The 27,071-nt window shown below is 44.8% G+C and overlaps 3 protein-coding genes across 9 annotated transcripts; all 3 read right to left on the bottom strand.

Moving 5' to 3' along the window:
- Positions 1-679: 679 nt before the first annotated feature.
- On the bottom strand, positions 680-13,949 carry LOC123447665 (serine carboxypeptidase-like 13). 6 transcript variants are annotated; one of them, XM_045124289.1, is made up of 16 exons: positions 13,689-13,942; positions 13,459-13,604; positions 13,177-13,253; positions 12,700-12,822; positions 12,519-12,621; positions 11,508-11,545; positions 11,293-11,394; positions 11,117-11,197; positions 10,886-11,038; positions 10,691-10,762; positions 10,319-10,357; positions 9,977-10,095; positions 9,772-9,885; positions 9,615-9,660; positions 9,469-9,527; positions 680-726 (listed from the first exon to the last, which is right to left on the bottom strand). In XM_045124289.1, exons 1-16 carry the CDS (start codon positions 13,901-13,903, stop codon positions 723-725), a joined length of 1,491 nt encoding a protein of 496 aa, XP_044980224.1. In that variant the 5' UTR covers positions 13,904-13,942; the 3' UTR covers positions 680-722. The 6 variants fall into 6 exon arrangements, with proteins under 6 accessions (XP_044980224.1, XP_044980223.1, XP_044980221.1 ...); XM_045124288.1 differs by lacking the exon at positions 680-726 and adding an exon at positions 8,352-9,162 and having other exon boundaries at positions 12,721-12,822; positions 13,689-13,949; XM_045124286.1 differs by lacking the exon at positions 680-726 and adding an exon at positions 8,352-9,162 and having other exon boundaries at positions 13,689-13,944.
- Positions 13,950-15,099: 1,150 nt separating this feature from the next.
- LOC123447664 (lecithin-cholesterol acyltransferase-like 1) lies at positions 15,100-17,905 on the bottom strand. The gene is made up of 2 exons (XM_045124285.1): positions 16,838-17,905; positions 15,100-16,188 (listed from the first exon to the last, which is right to left on the bottom strand). Exons 1-2 carry the CDS (start codon positions 17,275-17,277, stop codon positions 15,267-15,269), a joined length of 1,362 nt encoding a protein of 453 aa, XP_044980220.1. The 5' UTR covers positions 17,278-17,905; the 3' UTR covers positions 15,100-15,266.
- A 104-nt stretch (positions 17,906-18,009) lies between these two features.
- On the bottom strand, positions 18,010-26,693 carry LOC123447663 (RNA cytosine-C(5)-methyltransferase NSUN2-like). 2 transcript variants are annotated; one of them, XM_045124282.1, is made up of 15 exons: positions 26,394-26,693; positions 26,235-26,323; positions 25,647-25,713; positions 25,443-25,558; positions 23,909-23,975; positions 22,484-22,532; positions 22,220-22,305; positions 21,755-22,008; positions 21,608-21,663; positions 20,820-20,905; positions 20,148-20,240; positions 19,484-19,829; positions 18,870-19,372; positions 18,538-18,766; positions 18,010-18,461 (listed from the first exon to the last, which is right to left on the bottom strand). In XM_045124282.1, the coding sequence occupies exons 1-15, from the start codon at positions 26,652-26,654 to the stop codon at positions 18,259-18,261; spliced, it is 2,505 nt and encodes an 834-aa protein (XP_044980217.1). In that variant the 5' UTR covers positions 26,655-26,693; the 3' UTR covers positions 18,010-18,258. The 2 variants fall into 2 exon arrangements, with proteins under 2 accessions (XP_044980217.1, XP_044980218.1); XM_045124283.1 differs by lacking the exon at positions 26,394-26,693 and having other exon boundaries at positions 25,443-25,553.
- Positions 26,694-27,071: the final 378 nt, after the last annotated feature.

Genomic DNA, 27,071 nt, shown 5'->3' with positions numbered 1-27,071 from the left:
TGTTGCAACTCCTCCATCACCACCAAAGGAAGACAACTGAGCATTGGTATGGGCAATCCCCTTGGCTTTTGCCAAGCTTGGGGGAGTTGCCCTCGTATCGTATCACCTTTATATCTTTTGCTTTTACCTTTGTTTTAGTTCTTTCTTTTTCAGTTTTTACTTTCTTCTCTTAGTGGAATAAGTCTTTAGTGTTTAGTTTGAGTCTATTTCTTTGTTTATCCCCCGATGTATTCGAGCTTGAGAGCTATATAATAAAGAGTATCTTAGTCAAGGGCTTTGTTTTGTGCCATGATCAAAAGTATGAAAAGAGTGATAGCATGAAAGATCGTGAGATGATCTTATGGAAAGTGATATCTTCACATATAACAAGTATGATGATTGAAACTTGTTGAGAATAGACCAACATAGACCCCAGCCATTGTTGCAATTAATAAGAAGTAATAAGGAAAGAGAGGTTCACATATAAATATATCATCTTAGACACCTTTTACAATTGTGAGCACTCACCAAACTATTACATGCTTAGAAGTAGATGTTGGACAAGGAAGACAACATAATGAATTGTGTTTGCTTGATTCCAAACAATGTTATATGATTAGAGATCCCTTAGCATGTGACGATTGCTTCCACCTCATATTAGCCAAAACTCCCGCACCATGTAGAGATACTACTTGTGCATCCATAAACCTTCAACCCAGTTTTGCCATGAGTGTCCACCATACCTACCTATGGATTGAATAAGATCCCTCAAGTAAGTTGTCATCGGTGCAAGCAATAAAAATTGCTCTCTAAAGTGTATGATCTATTAGTGTGAGGAAAATAAGCTTTGTACGAACCTGTGATGAGGAAGACATAAAAGCGACAGACTGCATAATAAAGTTCTTTATCACAGGAGGCAATATAAAGTGACGTTCCTCCGCACTAAGAGGACACGCATCCAAACCTCAAAAGCGCATGACAACCTCTGCTTCCCTCTGCGAAGGGCCTATCTTGTACCTTTACTTTAGTCCTTGTGAAAGTCATGGTGATCAACACCAGTTCCCTATTCCGTCTTCATCTTGGTGAACGTCATATGCTAGGGAAAGATCTATATTCACATATCTACTTGGAGATGGGTACTTATGCTTTATTATTGTTGACTTTACCCTAGAGGTAAATGGTTGGGAGGCAAAATTATAAGCCCCTATCTTTCTCTGTGTCCAACTGAAACTTTGATACCATGAGTATCACGTGAATTGTAACAATTGTGGAAAACAAAAGAGATGATTGAGTATGTGGATTTGCTTTACAAGCTCTTATTTGACTCTTTCTGATGTTATGATAAATTGCAATTGCTTCAATGACTATGGACTGTTGTTGGCTACTTCTCGGTAAGGTTTTTGTTTCATACTTTGCTTTGTGAAGGAATTGTTACTTTCCCATAAGAATCTTTATGATGTATTGTTGTTCTATGTGTGATCATGATGCCCTCATGTCCGTATTATGTTTTATCGACACCTTCATCCCTAAACAGGTGGACATGTTTATGGATCTTGGTTTTCGCTTGAGGACAAGCGAGGTCTAAGCTTGGGGGAGTTGATACGTCCATTTTGCATCATGCTTTCATGTTGATATTTATCGCTTTATGGACTGTTATTATACTTTGTGGTACCATACTTATGCCTTTTCTCTCTTATTTTGCAATGTTTATGTGAAGAGGGAGAATACCGGCAGCTGGAATTCTGGACTAGAAAAGGAGCAAGTCTGAGTCCTTTATTCTGCGCAACTCCAAATGCCCTGAAAACCAACGTGGATTTTTTTGGGAATATATAAAAAATATTGGGCGAAAGAAGTGCCAGAGGGGAGCTGCAAGGGGCCCACAAGCCTGGTGGCCGCGGCCTGCCCCCCTGGCCGCGGCAACAGGGCTTGTGGGCACCCTCGTGGCCCACTGGCCCCCCTCTTATGCTATATGAAGGGTTTCGTCCGGAAAAAATTAGGGCGGAGCTTTTTCGTGGATTCTCCGCCGCCACGAGGCGGAACTTGAGCAGAACCAATCTAGAGCTCCGGCAGGACGATCCTGCCGGGGAAACTTCCCTCCCGGAGGGGGAAATCGTCGCCATCGTCATCAGCAACACTCCTCTCTCCGGAGGGGACTCATCTCCATCAACATCTTCATCAGCACCATCTCATCTCCAAACCCTAGTTCATCACTTGTAACCAATCTCCGACTCGCGACTCCGCTTGGTACTTGTAAGGTTGCTAGTAGTGTTGATTACTCTTTGTAGTTGATGCTAGTTGGATTACTTGGTGGAAGAGTTTATGTTCAGATCCTTGATGCTACTCATTACACCTCTAATCATGATTATGATTATGCTTTGTGAGTAGTTACTTTTGTTCCTCAGGACATGGGATAAGTCATGCTAATAATAGTCATGTGAATTTGGTATTCGTTCGGTATTTTGATATGTTGTATGTTGTTTTTCCTCTAGTGGTGTTATGTGAATGTCGACTACATAACACTTCACCATATTTGGGCCTAGAGGAAGGCATTGGGGAGTAGTAAGTAGATGATGGGTTGCTAGAGTGACATAAGCTTAAACCCCAGTCTATGCGTTGCTTCGTAAGGGGCTGATTTGGATCCACTAGTTTAATGCTATGGTTAGACGTTGTCTTAATTCTTCTTTCGTAGTTGCGGATGCTTGCGAGAGGGGTTAATCATAAGTGGGGTGCTTGTCCAAGTAAGGGAAGTACCCAAGCGCCGGTCCACCCACATGTCAAACTATCAAAGTAATGAACGCGAATCATATGAACATGATGAAACTAGCATGACAGAAATTCCCGTGTGTCCTCGGGAGCATTTTTCCTCCTATAAGACTTTGTTCAGGCTTGTCCCTTGCTACAAAAGGGATTGGGCCACTTTGCTGCACCGTTGCTACTACTTGTTACTTGTTGCTTTTCACCTACTACGTTTCACCTCACTACACCATCACTTGTTACCGCTACTTTCAGTGCTTGCAGTTATTACCTAGCTGAAAACCGTTTATCAGAGCCTTCTGCTCCTCGTTGGGTTCGACACTCTTAGTTATCGAAAGGACTACGATTAATCTCCTATACTTGTGGGTCATCAACGCCGCCGCGGCTCCGTCAAGGAGGAAGCCGCATCGCCACCGTGCCAGGCCGCGGCTCCCTTCTCCATCGCTCCCAGGCCCGGCGCCGGCCATCGCGACCGGCAGTACCTCAGTGTTGAGGTCTGCCGGCGCTACTGGGAGACGAGGACGCCGGTCCCGTGGAGTGATGTCCACCTCCCCAACGCGTGGCATATCTCCGCCGACTGCGTTCCCATCCATCCGGTGCCGACGAGCGGTTGTGCGCGCCGTGAGGAGATCGACCGCCGTCGCCGCCTCCTCCCCGACAACCTTTACTACGATCTGAGGTACGCTGCCGACAGTACCCTCTGGGACACATGGCTCAGGGACGAGCACGACGTGCGTCGTGCCTCGTACTTCGTCGGGACGGTCGCGGGGCCGCGGCTAGCACGGGAGGTGCGCAGGCGTACGCGGGTGCGCGGCAACACGCCCACGCCGTCACCTTCGCCATCTCCGTCACCACCTCCACCTCCTCGCATGACGGAGGAGGAGGAGGCCAGCCTCATTCAGCGCATCATGGAGGACTCCATGGCGACGCATGATGAGTGTCAATGGCCGGGCCTCGACCGCGCCATGGCCCTCTCTGCGGCCGGCGATGTCGCCATCCCCGAGCCAATGGAGGAGGAGGTGGTGGCGGCGTTCCCGCCGGAGCTCATTGGCGCGTCGTGGGGCTGGTCCTGCACCGCGCCGGAGATGGCGCAGGCAGTGGGGGGCGTGAACTGGTGCCCTATGCCGCCGCGGTCACCGGAGAGGGAGGCCTCCCCACGGGAGGAGGTGCTGCAGGCCAGCTTCCAGCACGCCCCCGCGCACCAGGGACCACCGGCCACCTCTGGACGCCGCCGCCCTACGTCGACCTCGTCAGCGACGGCGACGACGACGACACCGGCGACCAGTGAAGACGGCGACGACAACGACGGGCGGGCTACTTTTTTATGTTAATTATGTCGAAAACTGGGTCGTTTTGTGGCAGTGAAAACTGGTCCTTTATTAATGATTATCTTATTAATGTTTTAAGCTTTTTAAACGGAGTTTATTTATTTTTAGTTGAGTATTTCTTTCTTTTTTTAAATCAAGTCCAACACAGACATGATTTGGGGTGCGGCCGTGCGGTGGGCGCATGCACGACCCAACGGACAGAGCCGGGCATGGACAAACCCATTGCCGTCCCAAACGGGCAAAATCCGGCCAAACCAGACGTCCGTTTGGGGTCGTGCGGTGGAGTTGGCCTGACGCGTCGCAGGTGGAGGGCTGGTTGCAGAGCACGGGAGGTCTGACCCGCATGGTCATCCGTTTGGATTTGGCCGGTTCAAATCAAACTTGCTCTGGCACGTCAATCTGGACGTCGCGTTGATGAATCCAGCAACTATCAATTTTCATCTAATGACTTAGGGCGTATCTGTCAGATGCTTGGGAATTATGAGGATTGGGAGTTGCCCGTAGGTTGTAGCCATGCTCTATTAGAGGACGAGGCTTGAAGCCTCATCGCCCCGTGGCACGAAGGAGGAGAGGCACACAGGGCGAAGAGTAAGAGCATCTCCAACAGCTGATCTAAACGGATGTTTATAGCCGTTTAGACCACGAAGGCAAAAAAAAAACGAGCCTCCAACAGTTCGTCCATACGCACGTGTAAACTTGGACGTCGTTCAAATCGAGCTCCACAACATCCAACCCTGGACGATGTGAACCAGTCGTCCATAGCGAACGGGGAGCCAGATTTCTCCTTCGCGCTAAGAGGAGGAAGAGGCGTGCAACGCCGTCGTGCAGCGCCATCACTGAGGTACGTCCCTTTTTCTGGTCTGGATTCAGATGCACGGGGAGGGGAGGGAGCTGCGCTCGATGCCTGCGGGTGGGGGTGCCGCCACACTCGGGCTTGGGGGTGGGGAGGGTGGGTCACACCGCCGCCGCGCTCTGGGGTGGAGGGGAGGGCGAATCCCGCCGCCGCCGCGCTCTGGGTGGAGGGGGGTGGATCCTGCCCCTCCGCGCTCTGGGGTGGAGGGAAGGGCGGATCCCGCCGCCGTCGGAGAGGGAGGAATGGGCACAGGGGGGAGGGAGGGGGTCGCCATGCAGGGGGTGGGAGGAACAGGCGCAGGGGAAGGGAGGAAGGAACGGGCGCAGGGGGAGGTCTGTGTGTTATGTGTTTGCATTTGGACTGAAGGTGTGTGTGTTTTTATTTTTTTGCAGAAGGAAGACGATGGACGTTTTCTTGAGATGTTGAACTTTGATGTATCAACACAAGTGCCAGATAGTCCAGTTGGGGAGCAAGAAATGCAATCAGTTCAAAAAACACCTGCATCTGTCAAAGCAAAATCCACTAAAGGACCGAATTGGTCTACTAAAGTGGATGAACTATTGGTGGAAGCATGGTTGCACACCAGTTTGGATGCTGTGATAGGGACACATCAATCTGAAAATTCTTATTGGGGTAGGATTTAAGATTACTACAACACGCTCAAGAAAGTGTCTGGTCGGATCATGTTCAAAATGCATGCAACTGTCGTTGGAGCACTATTAATGAGCAAGTCAACAAGTTCTATGGATACTATCAGCAAATACTGAATAGAAACCAAAGTGGGGTGACTATCGCTCAGCAGGTATGCATCCATCTTTTTAGTACATTACTCAACTTTCATATGTTGTGTGAGAGTAATAGGCCGTTTATTTATGCAGCAAGTCGAGGCACTTGTTTTATACAAGTCCAAAGATCCTAAAAATAAACCATTTGCATTGGTGCATTGCTGGTTAGAATTGCAAAAGCATCCAAAGTGAGAGACTTGTGTGGTTTTGAGGGGGGCTCAAAAAAGCCAGAAGAGAACTTTTGATGCAAGTCCACGTACAACTTCTAATGATGAAGACTTCGGTAGCCCTGATGCTCTTGATACAGAGATAAGGCCTGATGGACATAAGCGAGATAAAGAACGTTTACGCAAAGTTAGAGCTTCCGATGCTCTTGCTCCCAAGTTATCATGAGAAACTGCGTGGGCACAAAATCTAGAGAAGGCGGAGGTGAAAGAGGCTGTAAAGAATGCTCGTTATGAGCGAGCATTTGAATTGCAAGAGAAGCAAATTGCAATGCAGGAGGGGCAGATGTTAAACCAGGAGAGGGAGAGGCAGATGGAAAACCAAGAGAGGGAAAGAGAGATGACAATCCAGGAAAGGGAGATGGCACAGAAACAGTTTGAGTTAGAACAGAAGATCATGTCCATGGACACTAGTGCAATACTACATGAACAAGCAGAATGAGATTGCCGCTCGCCGATAGAACACATCAGGTTTGTCGTGTGAACTAATTTTCATGTAAACTATTTATCGTGTGAACTATTTATCATGTTAACTATTTGTCGTGTGAACAAGCAGAATGAGTTTATTGGAAACATTGCATTATGCCATAACTGAAATACTACATGATAAGATTCAACTACATTATTACAACTACGTACATAATTATTTATCTCCAAACTTCTACGAGATGTGCTCAACTAGATCATCTTGAAGCAGAGAGTGAAATGCGTTGTTTGTGGTCCGTTGATTCATTTGAAAAAATGTACTCAGTTGTTCTGCATGAGTACCAGATAGGGCCACCTTTACTCCCATAGAGGCGTGGTTGTAGTCTCGTGGACCGCTGTCTCGCTCATCTTCAACTATCATATTATGCATTATGATGCAAGCTTTCATGACATAACCAATTTATTTGCGTTTCCAACCTTTAGCTGGACCCCGAACAATGAAAAAACGGGATTGCATAACTCCAAAGGCTCTCTCCACATCCTTTCTGGCTCCCTCTTGCCTTTTGGTGATATGTTTCTTCTTCCTGCCTTGTGGAGCTGGTATTGTCTTCACAAATGTTGCCCATGATGGGTATATACCATCTGCAAGGTAGTACCCCATTGTGTATGGATGACCATTGATGGTATAATTCACTTATGGAGCTTCCCCTTCGGCCAGCTTTGCAAACACATGTGAACGTTGAAGAACATTTATGTCATTGAGAGACCCGGGTAAACCAAAGAATGCATGCCAAATCCAAAGATCCTTCGAAGCAAGTGCCTCCAGAATCATTGTGGGCTTATTCACATAACCTTTAAACATGCCATGCCATTTTTAAGACAATTTTTTCAAGTCCAATGCATGCAATCTATAGACCCTAACATACTAGGAAAACCTCTTTGCTCCCCTAACTCAAGTAATCTATCAGTATCTTCTTCATTTGGAGATCTCATATACTGGTTCCCAAAGACTTCACAAATAGCTATCACAAACTTTTTGCAAGTTGCTAGATTAGTAATCTAGCAGTGTCGAATCAATAAATTTGGGTTGAATACTCTATCCTCGAAAACTATTGCGATCTCCTATACTTGTGGGTTATCAGCAGCTCACCCGGAGAGTATGCACGGAGAAAAGGCGGATCACGACCATACACCACATGAAATGGCATATCCTTGAGAGATGTGTGGTAAGATGTGTCGTAGCAGTACTCTGTCCATGACAGCCAGTGTCGATGCCCATCACCAGTGAGGTGGTGTAGTACATAGCAATTACCCGATTAACGGTCTCTGATTGGCCATCAGATTGCGGGTGAAAAGCTGAGGTCATGTGTGAGCGAGAATTGGAAACAACAAAGAGAGCCTTCCAAAAGCCACAGGTGAAAAAAACATCTTGATGAGAAACGATGGAGACTGGTACGCCATGCACACGAACAATGTGACCAAAGAAGGCCTTGGCCACCGTATGAGCTATGTACGGATGCGTTAATGGAATAAAATGTGCATATTTGGAAAAATGATCCACAACAGTAAGAATGACACACTTGTTGTCGGTGTCAAATCCGACATATCTCTTAGTAGGGGTCCTAAGCTAGGCTTCTTGGAGCGATGGTAACATGGACACCTGACCTTACCCAGGTTCGGGCTCTCTCAAGGAGATGATACCCTACGTCATGCTTTTGATTGTATTGATATGGGGATGGTACTTAGTACAGGTATCTACCACGCCAGACTGTGTATGCAGGATTTGAGATGATTTTATCTTTGCCGTCGGAGTTTTTGGTGGTGATGGTTGTGGGTGACTCAATGGTGGTTTTGTTAGATATCCGAACATGTCCGCAGCTCTAATCTGTGATAGCACCTGAGATTTCCATAGCACAAAGTTTGTACGGAGGAAGAAGATGAGGAGCATGCCATTGCGGAAGGAAGGTGGGTACATGCTAGACGTGATGAAGAAGAAGGTCTCTGGTTACCATGTGTAAATTGTGAAGCGTCTCAATCTCCCAAGGGGAGACCCGCGTGCCTTATATTGATGAGACGGTCGGTACAGGAGGTGTGCTAAGCACATTTAGATTACATCAAGAGAGAGAGAGAGAGAGAGAGAGAGAGAGAGAGAGAGATCTATCAGGTAGGAAGTTATAGGAGATAAGAGGATCAACCTAGTTTAAACTAGCTACTAGACTCCTCTAGAGATAAGAGCCGGACTCCTACAAGATATGTAACGTGATACAATAACATGTTTCAACATTCACAACCTCTGCTCCCGGATCAATTTCTTCGGGTGAAAGCCCATATCCTGCTCTAGGGTCAGGCACTGGCATTGTCTTCAACGTCGTTCCCCTCTCTAGGGTGTCGTCTTAAAGACTTTGATCCCTGTGGTGCTTCCTACACCTGGACGCGCACGGGGGCTTATGTGGCAACGATGATGGTGGTGAGCAATGTTAGAGGCGTGGTCTTGGTCGTGGTAGTCGTATCTTCTTCTCCGACATGCCCGTGGGTGTGCCTCAACTATTTGTTGTTGCAAAGTCGAAGCCATGGTGGGGAGCCGGTGGTATACGATGGCGCATGACAGGTGGTTCGTTCGGTGATCCTCTGTGACGCCAACCTTGCCTAGTTTCCTTTGTAGTTCACTATCGGAGTCGGAATTGCGTTGTCTAGTTTGGTTTGTATGGAGTGTTGTGATTCAACTTTTAGAGTTGTTGTTTTTCTTTTTCTTTGGTCTTCCGATCTTCTGGTCCTAGGACCTTGACCACCTTGTTATTTCCTGTTGCTTCCTGCTATTATCAACGAGTGCCACCGATGTTGGATTTTTCAAAAAAAAAAATTAGCTTGCATCATCCTGATTAACACAATCGGTCCATTTAACTGTGATCCAAAGTTGATCAAGTAAATATATTCTTGATGGATATTTTTATCTCCCATACCAAATCTTTCTAGGAGGTGAAACTAAACTTCATTCTAAAATCATTATTGTGTTCATCTTTTCATGTGTGGATGAAGAAAGACGAAAAAATTGATATGTGTTAGCAGAGAAAATAAAGTTGTGAGAGCATATGCCTCAAAGAGGTTCGTTGTCCAACCACCTTTGAGCCATGGCAAAACATTCCTTAGGTCGGTACTCCGGAGCAGTATGACCAGCACCCTGTAGAAATAACCAATCATGTCTTTGATCACGTTAGAACATATATGGTTCCCAATGGACATGATTTGGAAAGGAAAACAATATCACCTTTACTGTGGCAAATGTCATATTGTTTGTGTATTCTATGGTAAATCTACAAAAAAATGCATCCCATGTCAAAAAAGAGTTGGGAGACAGGAAACACACAAGGTATGTGCCATGAAGTTTATTTTACATTTGAAATAGAGAGATATAAATACTTAACCCAGCAGCTTGTCCACTAACATGCCATGCCCTCCACTCATCAACGATGGAAAAGTTCAAGGATCTTATCCATGCTTGTGTGCCAAGAAATGGAGCCTCGAGATCATGGTCTCCACTGTGTTCAAAAGTACTTTTAGTTATGAGGTGCGGAGGAGCATTTTGACCAATGTGATTAAGTAAAAAAATTCTCATGCTCTTGTTTTTACCTATACACGAGTGTGCGATAACCTCTTGTGGTGAGGTTGAGATGGTACGGTATGCTGCTCGGTATCTCATATGTGTAGGGGAGCCCTACGTTGCATTGTATCCACTCACTCGTTGTTCCCTATTGCCAAATTAACTTTCATCAATAGTATTCCAAATGATGTGGATTGGGAAAAGAATGACATGTGTGCTCCTACATGGCCTATATTAAAATGTCAACTTTGCCCCAAGTTATGTTTTGGTCCAAAAACTTTGAAATCGACTAAAGAGAGAAATAAAAAAAATCATTTTGTACAGTCGGAAAAACGAAATACAAATAGAGTCTTGGGAGACATGTCAATTACCAGCCTTCTCCTTTTAAACCGACCGTGCCTCACCTTCACCTACCATTGTTAGCAAACTTGTTCATCCTATCCATGTTGCAACCAAGTAAGTAAAACTAGCTTTATTGGATGTCATCCAACGCAAACTACTTTGATGTAAATGGATGTTACAAAGGTGGCTGGTGTATTTAGACATTTAAAAAAAAGATTAAAAAAATTCATGAAAATTTTAGGGTTCAAAAAGTGTTTGTTTTCTTTACATTTTTTCACTTTTACACCAATGTTTTGACCTACCATGTCTAATTATAGAGCTAACGAAGATAAAGCTACACTATGATACTTTTGGAGGCATACTCTATGAAATGAATTTCATGCAAACCAGATAGTATGTACCTCCTTGATCCCAAGAGAATTTCTAGTCAAGTTGTTGTTCATCCAAAAGTAGGCCAAATAGTAACCATATGTCTGCAGTTTAAAAAAAAAGCCCGATATAAGCATGTGCCATGAGAATAGCATCATGTGACATATGCCACACTCGTCACAATTCGTATTCTAAAATTGACACCTCATGGATGAAAAGAGACTCACGAAACAATCTACAGTCGGCTGAGCGGGTGGCTTGTTTAACTGGATAGATTCTTCCAACAAAAACTTTCTTTTGGAAGTATCATATATGGTGTTTGGTGCAACAACGTCACATTTCTTGTACAAGATGTGTTCAATTGAAATTTCAGAAATGAGCTGTGATAGAAGGGAGGTGCATTAGCTGATGTTGGCAATACCGTAGTTCATAACAACAGAGCAGTACATGAATCTTACATTATTGATAGTATGCAACACTTCAACACACTTTTCATTCACAGGGTTAATATAATCTCCGTTGCAGATCTTCACTGCAGTCTTCATGAAATAAACCCATGTTATAACTTCTTAGATCGAAGCATACTACAAAAAATATCACATGCTCTTTCCGAAGAGTTAAAATTTGACACTACCTCATATATTTGATCAGATATTATCCCAAAACCATGAGCACTTGGAATTTTGTAATTTTCATCAAACTTTGGATCTGTTATAGGGTTGCCAACCATATATCCCTAAAAGATAATTACATTAACATGGCAAAAGAATAAAATACATGGTCCCGCATTGTTTTCCATTCTCTTGTCATTGACGATATCAAATATTCAAAGGGTAGATAATAACTTGCCTTAAGATTGATGATAGGTTGTTTCCCAATGTCAATCCCTGGAGTATGTTAGAATCAAGAGGTAAGTCCACATTAGCTCCTCAACTCTTGTTGAAGTTTCAAATTACCCTCCTCGGTTCATACGACAACTCTAGAAAAATGTTCATATTACAACCCCCTCCAAGTTTTACCCATTTTGTCCTATGTGACGGCCAAGACATCGTCTCCATGTCATCTCATCTCTCCTCTTTGTCAATGTTAGAATTTGAGGCAACAACATAAAAGGTTACTTTATCCTAAAAAGTGTTCAAATAGTTTCAGATTTAAATAATCTACTCAATAAATTATGTTAGTTTTTCTATCATTTTTTTACTTTCTCAATTGTTTGGAATTTCATCCAAACTTCGATGAAGAAAATTTGAACAATATATTTTTTAAATAGTGTCTCTAAGAGAGCTTAAATTTTAGTAATTGACTTAAAGAACCGTGTCTCGTTTTCTTTATTATTTGAAATGGTTTGAAGTTCTTGTCAAAATTTGAGATGCCATTTTAATATATATTTCTTGTCAACTATTTTTGAAAAAGAACTAAACCGTTGGTCCGCTGAATTATTTTTCTCTTTTGTAAATTAAAAATTATAGATCATATGAAATATTTTAAAAGTTTCAATTATGTGAGATTTTTTTCATAAATACAAATGAAGTGATAAGATGTTGTGAGTTGTGACGATCAAGATGTGGCTTGCATGTAGGCAACACCAGTGGAAACTTAAAAAAACATCAGTGGAAACTGGAAGAGGGTTATCATGTGGAGCATATTTTTGATGGTCTTGCACACAATGTTAGTAATCTGAGCTCCATGAAGAGTTGAGGAAGAGGGACTTATGGACTTATCTCTAAAATCAAATTCAAAGCTTTATACTCAAAATTTTGTGGAAAAACATATGATTTGTAGTTCCTTTTGAACCCGTTGTTGTACTACATTTTGGAATGCGCATATATGTGCAATGTTCTAAAGAATTAATAATTATACCTTCTGAAATGCCTTGTGCAATAAGTGGAATCACCTTTCCAGCATATGAATCTCCACCAATGTAGAAAGGATTTGAAAGGTATTGCGGATGATCCGTGAACCACTACATAACCATGCACAGAGCGGCTAATAATCAACGCTCGGAAGTTCTCCATTCAAAACAGTATGGCGGTCTCATCACCTTATTCAAAAATGTTTGGACCTGCGAAGATGACGAGTGGTCTCCAACATTGTAGCCTTTGGGATCACGAGCGTACGAAAAGCCTGAACCGACCGGTGAATCCAACAAGAGTATGTTGGCCATCTGATCGAGAATTCTCGTCAGTAATAAACCATAAAATTGATCGATCAAGAAGAAAATTGATTATGACGTACTCCCTCCGTTCCTAAATAATTTAATTTTTTTACTACAAACTACATACAGAATAAAATGAATGAATCTACACTTTAAAGTATGTCTATATACATCAGCATATAGTCTTTATTTAAAAATTTTAAAAAGACTTATATTTAAAAACAGAGGAGTACTCCCTCCGTCTTAAAATAAGTGTCTCAACTTTGTACTAGCTCTAGTACAAATTTGTATTAAGCTTGAGACAGTTATTTTAAGACGGAGGAAGTACATTTCAGTGGCATGAATGATGGTCAATAATCTCACCTGTGTCCATGAATATGGGTTATACACCAATTCCGGCAAACCGCCACTATACGGTGCCAACACAAACTTCAGAGGACCTACGATGCAAAACAATTACTGAATATGAGCAACAGCTAGTATGTATTCCCTTTGTCCCAAAAATTTTGTCTTGAATTTATCTAGATATGAGTGTATCTAATCATGTTTTAGTATTTAAATATATTTATTTTTAAACAAACATAAGGCAAGAATTTTGGGATGAAGAAAGTATGACCGAAAGTGGAATAGTTTTGGTGAAGTGACCAATTTCAAAGGCAAGGCCCATGATGACCGAGCAGCGGGGGCCGCCGGTGAGCCACAGGAGCACTGGGTCCGTGCCGGGGCTCCTCTCCGACTCGACGAAATAGTAGAAGAGCTCCGCCCCTGTCTCCTCCTCCACGCCCACGTATCTGCATCACACGGACGATTCCGGCCATGAGTCTGGCGCCGCCATTACAACCAAGCTTAGCTGTGGGGGTACGCACCTAGCTTACCCTGTTTCAAGGTTGAAGGGCAGAGCGCCATCGAATCCGGGAAGGTGCGTCACCACCGTCGACGCCGACGCCGGGCGTGAGAGCGGCAGAAGCAGGAGGACGGGAACGAGATGCAGCAGCAGCGACTGGAAGTAGCATTTCCCGGCTGTACGCACCGGGAGAAGCTTCAAGGGCATTCTCTGTCTCTCTTCCTTTCTTTGTGCCTCTAGGCACATAACCTGTGCTCCAATCAATCTGGATCCGATATGAATACGGATGTATGAAGCGTGGAAGGTTTTGTCACGTGGAAATGGTTGGCATGTCACCTTCTATCGGAAAAGGGAAAGCTCACCTACTCATTAATTTCAGCCGAGAGGAGAATGATTTGTCGACCAGAATGTATAACAAGTACTCCCTCCATCACACTATATTGGACGTATCTCACAGGGCTCTAGGACCAAAATGTTTTTTTATTGGTAGAAAAAATCAAGCCAACGAGCTGTAGAAACGCCTAATTAATCATAAAACTAACGCATTACTAACCCCCGTCCACTAAACGAACGACTACCTCGCATGCATTGATGGAGACGGTTTTCAGAACACCCCAATTAATAGACTAATTAATGTCATGCGCCTTATTTCCTTTTAATTATGAAAAAATATCGTTTTAGAGATACGTCTAATATACTGTGATGGAGGGAGTAGTAGAGATGAAAAATCGATATGTATATACGCCACGGAGAAAAGGTGAAGTAGGATATTCAATCGGGACTGCGCTTCGATGCCTTAAGAAAGCAAAAAAAAAAAGGTCGTGGCCAGCTGCATGCACACACGCATGGCGCCAAATTAGTATTCGAACAGAGCATCGTGGGCAAATATTAGTCATCCTACATTCAAAAAAAAATTAACTCATCAAACGCTTTTTCAAACCTTAATTCCTCACTTTTTTTATGAAAAGAAACTCCTCAAATACGAGGAGTTATAAAAAAGTGAACCTAACGGGATCGAAAACCTTAACTCCGTAAAGGAAATGTATATTTGCCAATCCTTCAATTTTTTAATGTACATACTCGATATCTGTACACGTATTAATTCGCACAATTTAAATACATAATAAATTCAAAGTTTACACATTTTATTATTCAAATTCAAACAAACGAAAGAGCCAAAATGAAGTACCAATCCAAATAAAGCACAAAAATACCATACGCGTCAAGTGTTATGTATGAAGTGCTCAACAAGTTAAGCTGTGAACTTCTTGGCACTCGATCCTTTGATGTGTTGCGACTTGCGAGGAATCTCTGGGTCATGCTTGAATAGTGTTCCGGCTCGACGGGATCCCTATTGGAGATCTGCCCAAAGAACTGAGATCCTGGTCTCGGTCTCCTATGATCTTCTTTGTGAATTAGTTGTCAAATAGAGCATCGTGGGCAAATTAGTCATCCTACATAGTCATACACTTGATGCTTCTTTGTTAAACCCTTGAAGTTAAGAATATTCTTGATCTCGGGTCCCATCTGACAAGTGTCACTAGCTAGCAAATCTCAACAACATTTTTCCCAACGAAAAAACTTTGAAAAAACTATTGCAAACATATTTCTAAGACTGGTAGGTCGTGGTGGTGGTGGCGTTTAGGTTGATGGAATCAAGAATTTTGAGGATTTGGTCGAGCGCGCTCTTGTCCTTGAGGATGCCGGTGTGCGACACCTTGGGCAGCTCCACCACCTCCAGGACCTGCGCCGGCGAGTCGGACCATGCCTTGATGGGTCCCATGAGGCTGGCAAGGTTGACCGTCCCGTCGCCGTCGCCGTACACCACCTTGACGGGCCCGGCGTCAAATCCCTCGTCCCCGAACACGAGGCTCTCCACGGTGTCGACACCGGTGCCCACGAGGCACGTGACGGGCACGCCCGGCTCCGGCAGGACCTCGCCGAGCGGCCGTATGCGCGCCCGATACGGCTCCACACCGTCGGCGAACCCGATGTCCTGCAGGAACTGCGTCACGTTCTTGGCGGAGTAGGTCCGGTTGTGATACTCTGACACGACGAGCGTGGTGTTGCCGAAGACCTTGGGCGTTGGCAGCAGCCAGAGGTTGCTCTCGGAGCTGCGCTGCTCGTCGCGGATGAGGGAGGGGTCGACGAAGGGCACGCCGAGGGTGTTGCCGGAGGCGAAGGTGAGCATCTCCTGCACGGAGCCGCCCCACGGCGCGGACAGCGTCACCAGCCGCTTCACGTGCGCGGCGCGCCATGCGGGTGAGGCGCGGGCGAGGAACTGCAGCGCGTAGAGCCCGCCGAGGCTGTGCGCCATGAGGATCGCCGGCCTGCCGTCGTTGGCCGCGCACGCGGTCTCCACCAGCAGCCGGAGGCGCTCGAGGTAGGCGCTGCCGACCTGCGACGGGTGCCCCGGCGCGGCCAGGCCGTAGCGGAAGTCGTAGGGCGCGCCGAAGAGGTCGCGCCCCTCCTCGTACCCGGCCTTCTCCTCCAGTGTGGTCGCCAGGACGTCCATGTACCCCGTCAGGAGCCTGCACGTCAATTTTGGCACGTCATGTTATATTGTTATTGTCATCGGGTTGCTGCCCTGTTTGAAACCACTCAAATTATGATAACTCAGTTTTTATAATTTATATTGTCTTTAAACCAGAAGATTATGTTGTCCATTATAAAAATAGATAGACGGATTATTAAAACTTACAATCTACTCTATCCCAGACAAAATCAGATTATGAATTGCTGATGATCCATTATCCTTGTAAAGTTGGAGGTAATCACCGTTCTCTTTTTTTTTCTCCTCAGCGCGTGCGGGAGAGACATGTCATTATGTAATGACAGTTTATATAATCTGACCTCGAAACATGCCCACTTAGATAGATTATTTTTATAAGCCTGATTATATAGTCTATCTTTATAATTCAGATTATCATAATCTATTGTGGTTTCAAACAGGGCCTAAATCTTTGACCGAGACCTAACGAATTCTTAGTCGATGCTACATTCGTGAGATCTTACGTGGAAATCCATGCAGGTATCCTTTTAGTTTGCTTTATATGTTCTGTTATTCGACGGGAAACTTGAATAAATCTCGGTTCGTTGGGACCTAGCCGCACCTTGTCATTGGCCCGTTGCTGGACCATTGCCATGCATGAAAAAAGATGGGAGGAGGAGGAGGGTTACTTGAGGGTTGGGTCGAGGTAGCGGAGGGTGGAGGTGGAGCCGAAGCAGGAGACCCTGGTGTGGACGCCGGGCGCGTTGCGGTAGTCGTCGGCGTCGCGGTCGTAGTAGAGCATCATGCGCTCGGCGAAGCAGCGGGTGAGCGGCGCGACGACGACGGACGGCTCGAACCACATGCGGAACCAGCCGCCGCGCCCGCGCACCGGCGGCCACACCCGGCAGGTCAGGCTCGACGGCCTGTACTCGCCCGCCAGCCGCGCCTCCAGCTGGTTGCCGCCGGAGCCCGGGATGAGTATCACCGGGTGCCGCCCCCCGCCGCCGCCCGCCGACGACGCCGCGCAGCACGGGCTCAGCGACAGCATGATAGCAGTGACCACGGCTGCCGCTGCCGAGAGCGCGACCGTACGTGGCGGGTTTCCCTCCATGACGAGCGTTTGTGGCATGATCGAATTTTTTTGGCTTTCTTGTTTGTCCCTTGCTTGTTTTGGGACTTGGTGGTGGCTGTTTTTGTGTGGCGACAGATGCTTGTCTTGGGTGTTGCTCGACGGAGTTGGGGTGGCTAAGAAGAAGGCAGGGCGGGTGTACGGTGGAAGTGGTGGTTAAGTCGACCGTCTTTGGGGGAGGGGTCGGTACTCAGTAGTGTGGTGGGGTGCGCTGTGAATCTGCGATTGGCGTCTAACTACTGCTTAATTAGGGCCCAGTACTGCGTAGCCGCGTAGCGTTCTCTGGTAGCCTACTACTCCACATGCTGCTACTACTTGCGATTAAGTGGGACAGTGACCAGTCACTCACTACACATGCTGCTACTTGTTACTGTGGGCCGTGCGATCGCTTGCTCCGTTCATACGCACCCGGCGTAGAGCATCTCTACCCGTCGCACTAAATAACTTCTTGCTATTTTTTAAAGATAACACACTTCATGACATTTGAGAACATCTGCACGTTACTTCATGACATTCACTTCGGAATTACCAGTGCACCACTACAGCATAATGGAAGTCAGATATTGCATCCGCGATGTTCCTTCTTTCGGAAAGAATTCTTCTACACGTTGTTCATTACCTCAGGTTCCTCAATTAACAAGCAACTACCTGCTCTGTGGTCTTCCCCTTTTTCCAAAGTTGGTATGGATTCATGGTGACATGTTTTTTGGCTCGACGGTGCATGGTCTGGCATATTCAAAAGCTATTACCATTTCTTTTTCATATAAAATTAACTTGTCTACAAATAAGATTAGTGAAAAATGTGCACTGAAAACCAGCAGATGTCACCTTCGGGTTGCTCTAAATAGTCCTGCGACATTCAGCAGCAAATCCTGGCAATACCGGTAAGCTTTGTTTCTCGTTGGAATGCAAATCCTGGCAATACCGGTAAACTTTGTTTCTCGTTGGAATGCAAATCCTGATCATCCATCTAAAATACTGTTATAGGCCCCCTTCAGCTAATGCATCGATGTTTTTGTTGGATTTCTCATCTTCGACTTCGAATGCTTTGATCCCAAAGCGATATTCTAGCAGTTCCTTCCGATCGGGCGGAGAAACCAAAACATTCATAGTCGCCTTTCCTCTCCAGCAAACAATGGCGATAGGGGAGGGGTCCTTGGCTATGGAATCGACAACCTGATACCCTGAAATATTAGCAAGATTTACATTACCACAAAGTCATGGGTTCTTTCAGGTCTACTACATAGGGCATAATGTTACCCTCGCGCAGCACTACAACGCAGCAACCAGGCATCATAGATGCAGCCTCCTCCCCGAATCTAGCGTCGGCAAAACGAGCAAAGTTAATGGTTCGGTATTGTAAAAGATGCTGGAAGTCAACTTGAGATGCGTGTAGTATCCGCTTCCTCATGTATGGGAAGAGCAATGACAGCCCCTCGTAAGATAGCCTGTATGCACATGAACAGCCATCCTTGGATCTATGCCTTTCCTGAAAGTAAATATAGAAACAAGTTAGTTCGTCGCTTAGGTTAAAGGAAATATACACTCTTTGCAAGAAAATGCATTCAAATCTGCATGGTTGGAGCACTTACAAACATCTTTACGCCAACAGAAGCAATTTTAATCTGCTCACCAGCTCGTACATTCAGTTCTAAAATGTCACGTACTGATTTCGATACGTAGTATATTCTCCTTGCATTATCAGTGCTTCTTGTCACCAGATGACCTTCAAGTGAAAACGATTCCTCAATGCCAAAGAAAGATACAATATTTTTTATCACAGCCTCATCTTTGAAAAATAGGACAGGATCAATTCCTTTCCACTTGTGTTGGTAATCCAGCTTATCCATTCTATGACTTCTATCGCCTGATTCTGTCTGACTATATTCTACATCATCAGATGCCATCTTAACTTCAATTAAGTTGCCATCCTTTGAAGTTTGGTTGGCCACGCTTAATTTTGTCTGTTCATCAAGCAATTTTTTATCATCAAGAACTTCAGAAACAATTATATGCTGACATTGCTCCTGAAGTTTCATTGTCCTGTTTTTCGAGAGCAGGTTCTCAGTTTTTCTCACCTTGATCACCTGGTTTTCTGAAATAATGTCAAGAATGCATTTAAGCGCATATCAGTAAATCAGAACATATGAAAATATTTATGAAATGTAAAAAAATATCTTATGCAGAAACTAAAACATGAGATTACCATTCAACGGGGACAGTTTATGAATAACTGCAATGAAAAATGCCCCACCATCTTGGTCATGAGGAACAATTCTCATGCAACGATGCAGAGGAAATTTTGAACCCAAGCTTTGATCAGAATTACTACTTGAAATGCCACATGTATCACAATTAACATTGTTTGTATCTTCGATGTTGAAATTTCTTGAGAACGGCACATTGTACTCTGAATTAATGTCAAAGTCGGTATACACTGTATGGCCTTCGTGGATGCTTGTACTTGAAGGAAACATGCTAGGCAATATTACATTCTTCCTACTGTCAGGAACATCTTCATGAGTCTGAAACCAAGATCCTCTATCATTCACCTGAAAAAGTCACAAGGGGAACCATTGGGGAAAGCAGATTAGAAGGGCAAAGTTATGGCACCTTATATCTAGTATGCAGTATTGCCCAGTACGGAGCAACTGTTCGACTGATCATCAAACAGAAAAAGGTTGAATTCGAGAATATCATAGTTAGCAGAAACAACAGGTGCCTATATTGTGGACTGAACACAAGAGAAAATAGAAGATTATTTAAAAAAAATAGAAACCAATAGTTAGGAACAAGCACCAATCTTGTGGACAGAGCACAGAGAAAACAGAATAGCAAGAGAATCACAATGTGAATATGTGTCAACTAACCTTCCAAGTGCTAAGTCCAGGGCGGCGGACCAATTCTTGTAGCTCATTAGAAACATCAAGTAGTTCAACAGAGCTTCCACTTCTCCGTAGAAGCTGATTATGTAAAATAATAACAAATATGATGACAAATTATGTTATGCAACATAAAAGAAGAAACGAGTGCAGAAAAGTCTTAGTGTAGAAAGGCTCTATACATATCCAAGCTCTGAGCCTCTGACATACTGCATAGATGCAATAAAATACGCAGAAAGAAATGGTAGCTGCTAACCAGCCAACTGCTTTAGTTGATCCGCATGAAAACTGTCATTTGTACTCCACTGCGAATCTTGCTCCCCAGAAAATAACTCCATCTGAGAATCTTATGATTAGGCAATTCAGACAGGCTTATGTTTGTCTTAAGCCCCATATCCGGATTAGTGAGCATGTTAAGTAAACATCATTTTAAGCTTACTCATGACCAACATTACTAGGCCTACTTCTGCTGTGCTATAAGATAAATAAGGCAACTAGCCAACTAGAAAGACAAACCTAGAGGTGCTCCAAAAGGTCCTCAAGTGCACACAGGTTGGGCTCAAGTTCAGTCTATACCTTGTATAAAAGATAATACTCTCTACTTGCTCAACAGTAGGTAGAATCTGTAATGCATCAATGCTCCTAATATCAAACAAATACCTCAGCTACAACAGCTTCATTTTCGACAGGATTCATTGAGCAAGTTGAGTAAACCATCCTGCCACCCACTTTAAGTAAGGCAATACCTGAAAAAAACAAAGTTAAAATGTTGATACCACGCGTAATAAGGAAACTTCAACTAACATACATATTGGCCACAAAATAGATCCAAATTATATTCAGCACTGTTTTCGGTTCTACCATTCCATAAACCTGTAAGATTCAAAACTCATGGATACAGGTTTCTGACCATGTTAGGGAAAGAGGAGGAAAACAAATAGTTAAATGTGATTAAGCAGATGCCTCTCTTTTCACAGTGTGGGAACCATCTGATTGGTTCTGGCGACTGCTCTTACTGGTGCATCTTCCTCCACTAGTAGCAGAATTACCACTTATAATCAGATGCCTTTTATAATAACCGTTCCAGAGAAACCCTTCAAAAACCTCTAAGTAGAAAGGTGGTGATCATATGCAGGTTCATGAAATAGTTGATAACATATAGCTAAGTGGTTCAAGCTGATAGATTGGTTTATAAAATTATCAGCACCCAGAACCAAGATAATATATAGCTAAGTGGTTACACCCAGAACCAAGGTACTTCCTCCATCCCATAATATAAGATATTATTACCATCGATATACTCACATATCGGTTGTGATAACATCTTATATTATGGGACGGAGGGGGTAGTTGTTAACATGTTGAATTATCTCTTACATTTTTCTGTATTTTGTGTTTTTTCTCCCTGAAACTGTATCATCTACAATTCGCATGATAGGAAACCTTACCACGCATAGCAATGTTTACTTGGAGAAGATGAAATTCGTTCCCCATGCTTGAGCTCCTGAACAGTGCACATATTATGACCCTGATTAAAAATTGGATGGAAACATAACAGCAGTGGTGGAATTAAGGTTCAATGCTTAATTGCTTACCACTTTCTCCAAAGGTCATGAGACTTCCGGAGTGTTCCATCACCACTACAGGGGACATCACATAGTACACGGTCGAACTCCAGCCTTCGTGGTTTGCAGTGATCTTTGTAAGCTTCTGAATCATCCTTCGCAAGAGAACAACTGGGAAAGCTTTGCGCTTCATGGTTTGTCACTATCAGGTTGGCAGTGCACATTCTCTTTGTATTATGGATGAGGACGTCGCATCTTTGTACTTTTAAATCGTTAGCTATGACCTAATAACAATCTCGCAAAGGAAAGGAACATGTATAACTACAACTTTCTTTTCTGATTATTTTTTTTGTGAACTATAACAAGTGTCGTGCTAGCTACACATAATATATAATCAAACCAAAGTTCTTCTCTGCAAATCAGCAGGAACTTCTTGGAAACATAGCTATTAGATTGTGGTGCTATATATAAGAGATGTGACATGTATCACAGTACCAGCGCTGTTGGAAATATTCCTGGCTCTTTTGATTGATGAATCATCTCAAGCAGCTGGAACGTTTTAGATCCTGGAGCAGCACACACTGCACAAGATTTAAAAAAAAAACAGATAAGTAGATTGCAAGGATATATTACAGAGTTACTGTGTTTCCCTATCAAATCGAAGAGTCCTAAAATATGATAATATATTTTGGAAGGCAGTCAACTTGCATGAACACACTGGAGTCTATGATTATGGCCAAGAGTAATAGGCTAACATACTGTCAAGAATATGGTGGCCAGCTTGTACATTCAGAAATAGTGGCGGCACCTGCAGAAATTATTTCAATTATCAAAACATGGTGTAATGTAATCATAGTTCAAAAAAGCGCTAGGCGTTAATTGTGAGTTTTGCCACCGCCTTGCGCTTTTCTGACCAAAGCGCATGCTTATGCGCAATTATGTGCAGATTAAGCGCAGTTATGCGCTAGGCGTTTTGCTATCACCTAGAGCCTAGGCGCACTTAGGATGTGTTTGGTTACTGTCATCAAGTGGAATGTAACGGGTCCATTCCGTTCCCGAGGGTCGTTCTCGTGTTTAGTTGGGTAGAGGAATCGGAACCAACTGATTCTCCGGAACGGCATATTCCCCCAAGATCCGGAATGCACTGGTACCTCCAAATCAGAGGAACCACGCGGAACCGAGCAGGTGCGGCTCCCTCTCCCTCTCTGGCGCCGCCCTCTCCCTTTCCATCTCCGGCGCCACCTCTCCGGCGCCGCCCTCTCCCTCTCCCTCTCCAGCGCCGCCCTCTCCCTCTCCCTCTCCCTCTCCCTCTCCGGCGCCGCCCTCTCCCTCTCCCTTTGCGGCGGCTCGAGGAGCAGGTGCGCGGCGGCCCGAGCAGGTGCGGCGACGGCGACGGACCGAGCAGGTGTGGCGGCGGCGACGGACCGAGCAGGTGCGGTGCGGTGACGGATCGTGCCTTGGATGATCTGGAAACATAGGAACGCGTGTGTATTTGATCATGTAGCACCATCGCTAGTTGAGCTCGCTGATGCGATCAAGGACGAGTCCAGGAATTGGGCGGAGGCAGGGGCCAAAGGGCTTAGGGTCACCCTGCCACCCACCTGGGACGTGCATTGATCCAGCTGTAACACCTCTGTACTAGCCTCTTAGGAGGTTATTCCTCTCTCTTTTCAATACAATGAAACGCAAAGTCTTTTGCGTTTTCTCGAAAAAAAAAAGGTGCGGCGACGGCCCGAGCAGGTGCGCCGCCCTCTCCCTTTCCATCTCCGGCGCCACCTCTCCGGCGCCGCCCTCTCCCTCTCCCTCTCCGACGCCGCCCTCTCCCTCTCCCTCTGCGGCGGCTCGAGAGCAGGTGCGGCGGCGGCTCGAGGAGCAGGTGCGGCAACGGCGACGGACCGAGCAGGTGTGGCGGCGGCGACGGACCGAGCAGGTGCGGTGGCGGTGGCAGGCCCGTTCCATCTATTGTTTCAACCAAACATAGGAATGCAACCTGGTGGAATGGAATGTCATGGAATGTCATGGAATCATTCCATTACGTTCCAACTCGTTCTTCAACCAAACACACCCTTAAGCGCTCGCTTAGGCGCGTCTTTTTAACTATGAATGTAATATTGCTAAGACATACTAAAATACATGATAGCTGAGGTAAAAATAGTCATGAGATGTTCGGTAAGAGTTGCTCACCATACTAACAGCCTCTTGCCTGGTTATGTTACCAACCTCACTCTCGTGCTTTAGAAACTCATGAAAACTGGGATGTACGAATGGTTGAATTAGAAATAGCAGTATAATCAAAGATACATAAGTACATGAAGTTACAACAGGAAATCATTTTTAAGCATAACAATGATCTGAATGTGAAAAATTTGTGGGTAAAATATGTTGGGATATTACAGCATATTAATAATGGCACGTGATGAAACTAAGTGCTCTCCAAATTTCCACAGTTCAGTAGGCAGACTTATTTTATACACATAAAGAGTAGCTGGTGTTAGTCGATGATAGCCGAACGGGGGTTAATAGAAAGTTAGAGTTATGGAGGCGGACTCTAGAATCGAAAGGTTTTAGGCTTAGTAGAACTAAAACTGAATACATGAGGTGCAGTTTTAGTGATACTAGGCACGAGGATGGAGAGGTTAGCCTTGGTAGGCAGGTGGTATCGGAGAGAGACACGTTTCGGTATTTGGGGTCCATGTTGCAGAAGGATGGCGATATCGATGAAGACGCGGGCCACCGAATCAAGGCTGGGTGGATGAAGTGGCGCCAAGCTTCTGGCGTACTCTGTGACAAGAGAGTGCCACAAAAGCTAAAAGGCAGGTTTTATAGGACAGCTATCCGACCTGCGATGTTGTATGGCGCGGAGTGTTGGCCAACCAAGAGACGACATATCCAACAGTTAGGTGTAGCAGAGATGCGCATGTTGAGATGGATATGTGGCCACACAAGGAAGGATCGGGTACGAAATGACGATATACGAGAGAGACTTGGGGTGGCACCGATTGAAGAGAAGCTGGTCCAGCATCGTCTCAGATGGTTTGGACATATTCAACGGAGGCCACCGGAAGCGCCGGTGCATAGCGGACGGATAAAGCGTGCTGAGAATGTTAAGAGGGGTCATGGTAGACCAAACTTGACATGGGAGGAGTCCGTTAAGAGAGACCTGAAGGTTTGGAATATCGACAAAGACTTAGCCATGGACAGGGGTGCGTGGAAGTTAGCTATCCACATTCCAGAGCCATGAATTGGCTTCGAGATCTTATGGGTTTCAACTCTAGCCTACCCCAACTTGTTTGGGACTGAAAGGCTTGGTTGTTGTTGTTGTTGTTGAAAGAGTAGCTGGTGTGCTGCACAATTTGAAAATCTGCACTGATTCTGTGTAATTACTACTTTCAATTGGCACCCTTAAAATCTCCTAAGAGATTTCATGAAAACTAAAGGCCCAAATGAGATGTATAACAGGTTTTGCTACCTATGAATGATACAAGAATTTAAAGCAAAGCATAAAAAAGAGAGCTGGATCTAACATGATCTAGCATATGAGTGTTACAAACGCAACAATTTGGATATATGCCACAAGAGTCCATTCAGGCAGGAATGTTGCAGAATTTAAAGACACATATTTGGTGCATGGAGAACTTTGATTACAACATGAAGACAGATGGTTACACAATGCCATCAGAATGATTATTTTAAAATAAACATCATGCGATTTTACTACCTCTCAAATGCCGGATTTTTCCTCAGTTGCTTCCGAGATAAGTTCAAATGCCATGCAAGATTGCCTGGATACCAAGGCAAGGGACTGAGAGCATATTCTTCACATTCATCACTAACCTTTGCAAATAGTTTTTCGTTAAGGAATGCATCAGAAAATATCAAGAACTAGAATTAATTCAAGTGTACAAATCAAGCAAGAGGTAACCTCATTCTCCAAAGATCTCCTGAAGTCATTCTCCAATTTTGAGCAAATGTCTTTCAAAAAACGGCAGCTGAAAAGAAAAGGTAACTTCAACTTATTAAGGAGGAATCACCAACATGGCCAGAAGAATGAACTAATCGCCACTGTATCAAACATACAAAAAGTAATAGTCTGGGAAAAGAGCATAATAGTGCCTAGAAAAAGTAACCTCCAATTATATAGCTTGTCCAGTGCATTTTTTTTAGAAATACTTCATCTGGTAAAGGACTAAAGGTGCCTCATGCAATGAATAGATGGGAATTGTTTGCCCTAAAAGTGCATGAATTTTCCGAGGGAGTCACAGTTAGAAATCCCGAATCGGAAATTCTGTAGAGCCCAGCTTGTGAAAGAAAAAACACTATGCATAATTCGGAAGGGAATATCCATTCTTAGGAGTAAAAAAGCAGAGGAATGAACAGAACAGGGGATCCAGTCCAAATGCACATACAACAAGCAAGGCAACGTTCGTGTCCAAAGATGTGTAATTAGTCAAATCAAAGGATGAGAGGAAGGCCAATGTGCATCACATCATTTCGGAGGAACCAGTATCACCTAGCATTGACCCTAAAAGTGGCCGGCAATGGTTTCCGGAGCACACTCATGAAGGCGTCCCACTCCTCTTCCTGAACGACTCGTTGCTTCTGCAAGGCCATAAGGGACGACATTTCAGCAGAGCTCATGAAGTGTGGCTGAACGAGAAAGTAGCCGCACCTTGTAGTACTCCTCGAAGGCAGCGTTCTCAAGGGGCGGTGGCAGCGACGAGGTGCTGGACTCGCTGCGGGCAGCGGCGGCGGCGGCCGCCGCGGGAGAGCGAGGAGGGCGGGGGCCGCGCGTCCAGAGGCTCTCGGGCGCCACGCTCAAGTGGCGGCGCTGCGCGTAGCCGCGCCTCCTGTGGCCTCCGATGCATCGGTTCCCCTGACCGCCGGCGGCAGCGAGATGGAGGAGCGAGATGGGTGTCCGTAGGGCTATCATGATGTTGCGCGGCCTCGTGCTTGCGGGGATTGTGGGTGCGAAAATAGCCGCGTGGGAGGGTTTTTTTTTCTTTGTCGGAGCTGCTAAAATCGGTGGACTGACACTTAACAAAAGTAAACTCTATTCTGTCCTTCATAAAAAATATGATACGCTATTGGCGTACTTTTAAAAAAGAGTTAACGAAGTCTCAGTTAACTGGATAGCCGTTCGATTGCGCATTGCTTTTTGATTCGCGCTTGGACGCTTTGGGCCTTTGTCCGACCTATATAAGGCGCGCGTTTATGGGTTTTTTTTTCAACAAAGCACGGCACGAACATCGTTATTTGTCTTTTCTGTGGGTAGGGCTTGTACAAAGAGGATAGTGGAAGATGCTAGAGGTAGGGGAGCGGGGGTTATCTCAGTTAGTTCGCTCTTTCT

The sequence above is a fragment of the Hordeum vulgare genome, chromosome 4H (assembly GCF_904849725.1).
Source record: "Hordeum vulgare subsp. vulgare chromosome 4H, MorexV3_pseudomolecules_assembly, whole genome shotgun sequence".
NCBI classification, from domain to species: domain Eukaryota; kingdom Viridiplantae; phylum Streptophyta; class Magnoliopsida; order Poales; family Poaceae; genus Hordeum; species Hordeum vulgare.
The sequence above is the reverse complement of the archived record's forward strand: the minus strand, read 5'-3'. Positions and strand labels throughout refer to the sequence as shown.